The following is an 8,732-nucleotide window of genomic DNA, read 5'->3' as shown; positions in this document are numbered from 1 at the left end:
GGTTGGCAAAAGCATTTTCAGCATACAACTACAGTGCTGTAATCCTAGTTTGTTTTATTGTAGACATCACTGCAGCACATACAGCAGAATACAGCTGGCTGGATGACATGTTGCATGTAACACAAAAGAACTTAAAATTACTTAAAGTGATACTGGCATGTAGTATAATCACAATGTCAAAGTTATTCAAACACGGATATCTAAATCAAACATGCTACTATGACCTGCTTATTGCTTTTACTCCTTCGCACTCCTGTGCATGCACCTTACAATGAGTAACAATTTGCATCTACAGCAGAACATTACAGATTCCAGTCATCATCACAGGCTGTAAACCATACTGTGGTGGTGGTGAACGCTTGTTTGTATAATAGAAATTCGACAGGACGGATGTTTTATCCATAAATCAGAGTCAAAACCAAACTTTAAAAAATACATTTGTGAGTGTGTTTGTGCTCATTAAGGTGTGCTGAGGTACATCTGCAGAGCAGGTGTGAAGATCAGGATCGTTCCCAGTATTGACACTGTGAGGAAGGCCCAGAGGAAAATCCTGTCCAGCACCTGAGCCACAAACTTCCAATCTTGTACTACCTGAGAGGGAGACAGGGATAGACAGACAAAGTTGAAACGTGAAACTGTGTCGGCCTCCAGCATTTTATTTTTTTACAAAGGCACATCTCTCATCCAGAGTAAATGAATTAGGACTTTAACAAGCCAGGAGGTGAAACTGTCTAAAATATTCAAAGTGAATGTAATATAACATGCATGCAAGCACATTTCTTCCCACACCTTCCCTCCTGTTTGCCCACCCCCACACCTCTCGTATGAAGTGCTCCTTTTTGATGTGACGGCTGATGTAGCGAACAGAATTTGTGGCTTTTTCCAACATGGCCAACCAGGCTTGATTCTCGTCCTCCTTCACTCCAAGGGGGCATCTTTGCTGGGTGCCGCTGTGACCAGGAACCGCCCGTCTCCCTGCACCTTTGCGGGCCTTTAGCTCTGGGCTGCGCATCTCAAAATCTGGGTAATGGTATCTGAGGAGAACGGACAACTGTTTGACATATTTTACACACATGTAACTTCCAATAGCTAGTCGGTTTCTACCAGCACCTCTAAAACTCAAATTAACACATTACTTATTACAATTTATTTAACCTGTACAAAAAATTCAAACAAAGACTTTGCTTTACACTTTGTTTCCTGTATTACCTGTCTGTGTGACCCCTCATGCACAGCAGTCTGGGGAGTCTCTGGAGGAACAGGCTCTTTACCCATGGGGCCATGGGGTGGTAAGTGGCAGAGGAGCGGTGGTGGACATTAATCACAAAGACAGTGACGATGATGGAGAAGGTGACAAAGATCATAATGAAGAGCAGGTACTCTCCAATCAGTGGGATGACCTGGGATCAAAAAAAACATAAGGAGTTCAAATGCCAAATGTCAAAAATTCCTGCATTCTTGCAAAAGCATTCTTTGCATGTTTGGCTTTGTTTCTTCAACAGTGTTTTTAGTTCCACTGTTTTTAGAAGAAGAAAACTGTATTGTGTCTCTGTATTTGTGTCTGTTTAGACATCTGCTCAGCTTGAATGTGGGTGTCACAGCAATCATTTTCACCTATCATGCCATCTGCTGGGTGCAGTGACAGGCAATACATCCTGTCAAATGCTGATGCTATAAAACTAGCCTAACATACTGCAGTTTGAGCTGCACGTATCTGAGATTACAATTAGGATAGCTGAACACAGCACAGGCAACACACGAGGTGTATATTCAGATCTTGAAATCCTTTACGCTACCAACCTTTGAGGATGAAGGTATGATTTCTTCTATGACCAGGAGGAACACAGTAAGAGACACCAGTACAGATGTGGAAAGTGACAGCTTCTCTCCTTCGTCTGATGGCAAATAAAACACCAGCACAGTCAGAAAGGACAGACCCAGGCATGGGATGATGAGGAAGAGAGTGTAGAACAAGGGCAACCTCTTTAGGATGAAGGAATAGGTGATAAATGGGTACCAGTACACTCCATCCCTCCTGCTCCCCTTTACCCCAGTCGCATTGAGGATCTCCCATTCTCCATTATCAAAGAAGTCCTTGCGGTCCACATAGTGATCCACCAGGACCAGGTCCACCATGTTTCCATCGTATGTCCAGGAGCCGAACTTCATGGAGCAGTTCTGTCGGTCAAAGGGGAAGAAGGTGACATCCATGGTGCAGGAGGACTTGTAGCTTGCAGGCGGGGTCCATGTTATGGTCCCATCCCAGCGCACAATGGCTTTGGTCATCAGGGAACCCTCAAAACGGCCGTCAGCACTGGGAGAAGTAAAGAAAAGAGTCATTAAGACCAGTTAAAGTCAAATGTGAATGGTGACAAATGGGATAAAGCAGGAGAGACAGCAATATTTAGCATTTAAATTAAAGTAGTTGCAAAGCACAAGCTCAGAATGTACTACTCTGATGAAGCTGTATCACTTACTTTTCATAGAGGACGATGTCAGGTAGCCATATTGTTTCTGAAGGCACTCTGATGGAGGTAATACCTCCATAGTCATCAGGGTTCCACTTCAGCTTCACATCCACCCACTCCTTTAAAAAAAAAAAAACAATTCATTATAGTACGATCATATAATATAGCTGTGCAAGGGTCTGGATTTAGAATAGAGTGTGTAGGTGCAGACTGTCTGTTCCCTCACTGCCTCGTTCCTGGCCAAGTATTGTATTGTGCAAATTAATTTATTTTAGGTTTATCATACAGTATTTTCCGACACTGAGGCAGTTCAAAGTGCTGTTCATAAAAAGATAGACAGACAAATGCGAGGAGATGTCAAATACCTACTTAAACAGGAAACAGTAAAATGAAATGGAAGGATAAAATGATCTAAAATTGAAAAACACATAAAAGTTAGAGCACAGCTACAGAGCAGCACAAGATGTGCAGTGGCAGAAGGTGATTTTTTAAATCTCAATTTGCAACAATTGAAAGTTGAGGAAGCCTCAGCGTTTGTTCTAGCTCTGTGGTACATGAAGACTCAGCGCTTCTCCATGTCAGGTTTTGGCCCAGGAGACAACTAATAACATGGCAGCACATCAGTGATGTATTTGGGCCCTAAAGCATTCAGTGTTTTGCGTGATCTGATATAAAAGATGCAAATGCCTGAAAAGAAATGCTGAAGATTTCAGCAACTTTTAGTTCATATTCATCTGTTGTTTTTAAACCCAAATGTCTCCAGTGTTCAGTAAACATAAATAAATCGGCCTTGTCATTTCAACACCTTTGGGGTGAACTGCACCTGCTGTGTTTCTGCAGTTTTCATACTATATTGCTCCAATAAAAAGTCTACAGCAGGACATGAATCAAATAATAATAATAACTGATCCAGTCAAATTTCCATACTACATTTTTGAACCTATTTCAAATGTGTGTTAATGTTGATCTTTACCTGCCAGAGCCAGACATTTGTAGTCATCAGCTGGTTCTTTTCATCCTGTAGAGAGAAAGGGGACGACAAATTAACTATACGAGAGGCTAATGAGGAAATGCGGTGTCCACCTGAAGCTGCAGACAAAAAGTTGAATGAGATAAAACAAAGCACTGAAGCCTAATTAGGAAAAATCGTGGGTTAATTGCTTTGCTTCCACAGTGGAGCAGCTCAGGGGTTAATGCTACATCTAAAGCATTTAATGTGAGAGAAGCACCGGCTACTCCTCAGGGAGAAATAGCTCTGGCAAAATGAATATACAGTAGGTACTGCCTAATATGAGGCTGCTCGGAGCAAAGATTCAACTGCGACCTTAAACTCTAACAGTAGTTCAGTTAGAACACCACAAGATGGCGCTGTCCTAAATCTTATTGTATGTGGCAGGAGCATGCGCATCAAATGCTGCTGTAGTCAAAGTGTAGCCCTGTGTGGAGACACGGGAGCAACTTTGTGAGTGTGTGTCCTTGTGTAAATAATAAATGCAATCCGGTTCCTCCCAGGCTGATGCCCTCATTACTTCCTCTGCTGATATGACCACTTTAGACCTCTCTTTTAACCTTTCTTCCTCTCTCGATCTCATTTCTTCGTACCTTTGTGTCTTTGGAGCGCTCTCAGTGCTGTGGTTCCTCTGACAACCATCCCTTTTCTCTGTCTTTGTATTTTCCTTCCCTCCCCGGTGACCTTTTATCGTTTCAACGTTCAATTTTAACCTCCTGCCCCATCCTCCTGGGCATCTTTATATTCTTTCTAATGCCTCTGTCATCTCTCAAAATAATCACCACTCCTTGTATTTTCTCTCTGCATTAGTGATGCTGAGTTCTACTTTCTTCCCTCCTACGTCCTTCACTTTTGTTCCTCTTCTTACAAGGAAGTCAGTGGATCCTCAGAAGAGTACAGCAGGATTTTATTAACCATGTTACATAAGGCCATTTTAATTTCTTCAGAGAGCTTTCTTAACAGGTACACGCTGCTTAACACAGTCTGATGGATTAGGTCTCCTGGAAGCAGTGTAGCCTCTATGTCTGATTCGAGTTTACTCAAGGATGCTGAGTGTGTGTGAGAGACAGTTTAAGGACCCGATCTATCCAATATTAATATGATGCATATTGTATGATCAGGACAGTGATGTCATGTCCCTAGTATTTCTACTGCATTGTGGGCTAAAGCAACACCCTAAGGTTTAATGATTTTCCTTTTTCTTTGTACAACAGCAGAAATGTAGCCACAAAATAAAATTAGATAAGATCATATTGATGTAGGCGTTTAGTTGTTTCTGAGTAAATATACTGTACAGTGTGTCTAACTGTGTGTGTGTGTGTGTGTTCCCTCACCACATCAACCAACTGTGAGATCTTAAGTCCAAAGCGCACAGTGATGGTGTCATTGGCGTGCTGGACAGGTCGAACCCACTTCTGGTAACCCCTGAAAAGGTTCCTCAACAAGGAGTCCTCCAACTCAGCCAACGACACAAAGTCCTCTTCAGCTGGAGGGATGAAGACAAAGGAGACAGGAAGTAAGTTTGGACAAGAAAATGCTTTAGAGTGTAGGGGATTCTAGCTAAACACATGATAACAAGAAGAATCTGGATGTGCTGGTGGTGCTGGATGAAATCCCAGGTTATGACCAAAGCCAGGACCAGACTGCAATGGACTTTTTCTTTCTATTATTTCTACAGTTTACAAAGTAAAGGATTTTAGAAGCCAAATAAAATTAAAGTAAATCAGTGAATAAATCTCTCAAATCCTTTAGAGTAGTTCTAATTATATAGCTAGTTTGCCCACATGCCTGTAATATTCATGTGCACAGACCACATGTGCATGACTGTCACTCTCGACCAAGTCCAACATGTTTAAGATTAGAGAAAAAACACAGTCATGCATGAATAAAATGAATCATCTGTGCAGCCTCAAAAGTGAGTGGAAGGAAAAATTAAGTCAGGGCCTCAGAGTCAGGTACACACACACACACTATCAAACCCGCAATGACAGCTGGTCATGGCCCAGTGAATGCATCTAAGCTCCCAAGGCTGACAAAATGATCATGCTGACATGATCACCTAAGACAGAACAATCGCCAGGGGAGACGAGCCGAGCTCAGAGCGCTTTGTGCAGTCAGGCACAAGACATAATAGTCAGTTAAAGAGTGACGCTCACGCTGAGCAGGAGACAGCCACCGTTCAGGTGAAGACAGCTGCCAGACACCACGGTTTCTTAGGCAGGCAATTATGTCATGTATCATATCAAATCATACAATCAGATGTTTGATAGCTACAGATGGAAACTAACTCTTACTGTAGTCTGTATCCTATTCAGTAAAAAAGAAAGATTCAGTCTCAGAGACTATATAGTGGCTTAAATATCACATGCTTGACTCTGATGACAGGCAACATGCTCGTCAGCACCTATACGTATATCCAGTAGGATCGCCCTTTAGTAAGTCATTCAAACTCTACCCTGTTAGGGAAGTAACTCACTCTGAATGATGCAGATGACAGCAGCATTGGCTGCATGCTCACAGCATTATGTGGTATTTGTAGTTGAGCTGCACAACAGATCCTCCCTCAGTAACTGGGCTGCTTTGTCAGCTGAGAGCTCGGAGCATTCGTCCGCATAAGAGGCAAACATTTGGCACTGCCGGTGGTGGCGTTGCAACAGAGACTGACAGACAGAAAGGAGAAGCTGAACTCAACAGCCTCGCAAACAAGTGGAATGGAGCATAGGAGTGGAGAGGGCTGATAAGGGAAGTGAGTGAGACAGAGTGACCCCGAGCAATTCCCCGCAGTGGCTGAGAGAGACAGAGCGAGGGGGCAGGGTAGAGGTTGGTACTGAAGGAGAAGTTAACTGGGGCAAGGGGAATGAGAACAGACAGCAAAACAGATAGCAAGGAGAAAAAAAATCCCCTAATTCAGCCTCCCTTAACACAAAGACAAGGGTTTGGACTGTGCAGCATCCTACATGCTACATATATACATACATTATCCGACTCGATGGTACAGCACACTACTGCTACTACTGCTACTGTAGGGGGTACAGTATGGGGCTCCTATAGTACTGCAGAGAGAGACAAGAAGGTGTATAGGGTGGAAGCAGCCTTTGGGAATGCAGCATCCTGAACTAACACCTTTGGCATGATGCAATAGTGTTTACTTTATTTTCATGTATGTAATGTGCAAAGTCAAGTATATGTTTGTTTAAATTGTCACTTTTTAACGAGCTCTTTCAAAGACAGGATTTTGGTTTAGAGGGTCATGGTCATGTCACTGTCCCAGTTCATCCTAGTGACATGTCAAAGTGTGTCAGGATGACTTCAATGTAGCTGCTTGTCTGTACAAAATTCCCTTTTGTAATAAGTATATAAAAATATATTAGTTTCTCTGCACTGACTACCTGTTGGTCTCCACATTGAGAGCAAACAACTGCTGGGATACAACCTCCTGACTTTGGATTAACTCACCTGCAGAAGAGGAAACAGCTGCAAACATGTTGTTTAATGTTTGAATTCTCTTCCTATTCAGAGCTGCTTCTCTGTGACTTATTTCTCAGTTAGGTTTTTTTTTTATTCTGCTGCTGCTGCTTTTGTGTCCTGACAAGATTTCCCATGATTCTATATTTAAAACTGACCACAGTTTGTCACGCATGGGCAACTTGTGGAAATTATGAGATCTTACGCTTTGAGATTCGGGTTACAGGGTCTGTTTTATGCATGCTGTCATGACAGATGGGGTTAGGGAGTGGTGAATGAATAAAATCTTTGAAATGCCCTCACAGGTAGAGCGACATACACGCACGTGTACTTTTCTGTATTCATATTCCGCCCGTCCTCAGTCTTCTGCTGTGTTGGAATCTAAAGTTAAAGTACTCACTGTATTCAGACTTAGACACATTTCTTCACATTGCATCAGATCCCCTGTACAGCGTTGAGTTTGTAAAGGCCTGGAACAGGGCATCGGTACACTCAGTCAGGAGACTCCTATATAGCATCGCAACAGGAAGTAGCTCTATCTCATGATCCTAATCAGCAAAAAACACAGGAGCCAAACCAGCCAAACACTGCAGGGATGGTTTTGTCTACAAGAGGCTGCTGCCTCCCTGAGACTGAGGGTGATTGACGGTGTGTTTGTGTGTGTATGTGATGTACTTGTGCTATACAGTATGAGGATGTTTCGGTTAGTCCTCACTTTCTGCACACCTGCAAGTGCCTGCTTTAGATGTAAGGTTAGAATTAGGTGAGCATTGTCCTCACAAATATATCTGTACAGATGTGTGTATTAGTGGGTATTTATATGTGTGTGCGGTTGATTGAACAGAGGTGAGGGGAAGGGTATTGATTAGACCTGTGCAGCGTGGTGGTGGTGGCAGCAGCGAGGTGGAGCTGATTCTCATGTGGGCAAATTATGATGCATGAGTGTGTGTGTGTGTGTGTCTGAGTATGTGCATATATCTGTGTGTCACACACGTCCAGCATGTGTGTGTAGGACACAGACTCTTGCTAATGGCTGATACAGACGCAGGGGTGACCCAGCGCTCGAACAAACACGCTGCCTCCTCCTCTATCTGAAACACCCCATGGGCGACACTGTGGTATGATCATCTTGACACTGCCACCATCTGCTCACTCTGGAACCACAGTGGGATGTACCACTGCAAGGGGTAATAGGATGAGAGGGAAAACAGAGGGGGACCCCATTTTTCTTTCCAGTCTAGTGCAAATTTAAGACAGTTTAACTTAGTGGCTCTGTCTTTTCTCTGTAGTTGCCGGCGAGTTGTCACAAGATGCTTCCACTTATTGGAGGCAAGACACATGTAGACGTGGAGCTCAGATGGATGCCTCCCACCTGAGCTGTGGGAGGCATCCAGGTGTCTGCTCTTCTTTTTTTTTTTTTTACCCACAATGCAATGAGGAATGTGCCTCTGGGGGAGCCAAGGCTTTTCAAAATGGTTAGCCTCGTGTGTAATAACTCTAGGAAATGTGCATGACCATACAGCCCAGCCAATGTAACAGACACGGATCATCACCTGACCAGAGGTGAGCACATGCACCACTAGTGCCGGGAGCTCAAGGTAAATCCACTAATCAATGTGTTGAGCTGGTGAAAGAATGCTGAAAGTTTTGCTGAACACCTGAAAATATGAAACCTACAATATGTCAGCCGTGACGTCTCATCCCAACCTGCTTCTAATAGGTGTCATTAATCAAAACTCCTTTGCAGGAAGATTAGTGTCAGTTTAAAATGTGATTCCTCACGAAATTAC

The 8,732-nt window shown here is 43.2% G+C and overlaps 1 protein-coding gene across 2 annotated transcripts in view; it reads right to left on the bottom strand.

Annotated features, from left to right (window-relative positions):
* The window catches only part of chrnb3a (cholinergic receptor nicotinic beta 3 subunit a), a 9,855-nt gene continuing 1,123 nt past the window's right edge, over positions 1-8,732 (bottom strand). Inside the window, exons 1-8 of one of the 2 annotated variants that reach the window (XM_026358733.1) lie at positions 5,954-6,078; positions 4,812-4,963; positions 3,442-3,486; positions 2,478-2,587; positions 1,801-2,314; positions 1,210-1,400; positions 818-1,034; positions 1-591 (exon numbers count right to left, since the gene is read on the bottom strand). In XM_026358733.1, coding sequence (XP_026214518.1) covers positions 460-591; positions 818-1,034; positions 1,210-1,400; positions 1,801-2,314; positions 2,478-2,587; positions 3,442-3,468 — 1,191 coding nt within the window. In that variant the 5' untranslated portion in view covers positions 3,469-3,486; positions 4,812-4,963; positions 5,954-6,078 and the 3' untranslated portion in view covers positions 1-459. Of the gene's footprint in view, positions 592-817; positions 1,035-1,209; positions 1,401-1,800; positions 2,315-2,477; positions 2,588-3,441; positions 3,487-4,811; positions 4,964-5,953; positions 6,079-8,732 lie in introns of those variants that run through there. The other variant, XM_026358732.1, reaches the window with a different exon arrangement.

The sequence above is a fragment of the Anabas testudineus genome, chromosome 1, assembly GCF_900324465.2.
Source record: "Anabas testudineus chromosome 1, fAnaTes1.2, whole genome shotgun sequence".
Lineage (NCBI taxonomy): Eukaryota > Metazoa > Chordata > Actinopteri > Anabantiformes > Anabantidae > Anabas > Anabas testudineus.
The sequence above is the reverse complement of the archived record's forward strand: the minus strand, read 5'-3'. Positions and strand labels throughout refer to the sequence as shown.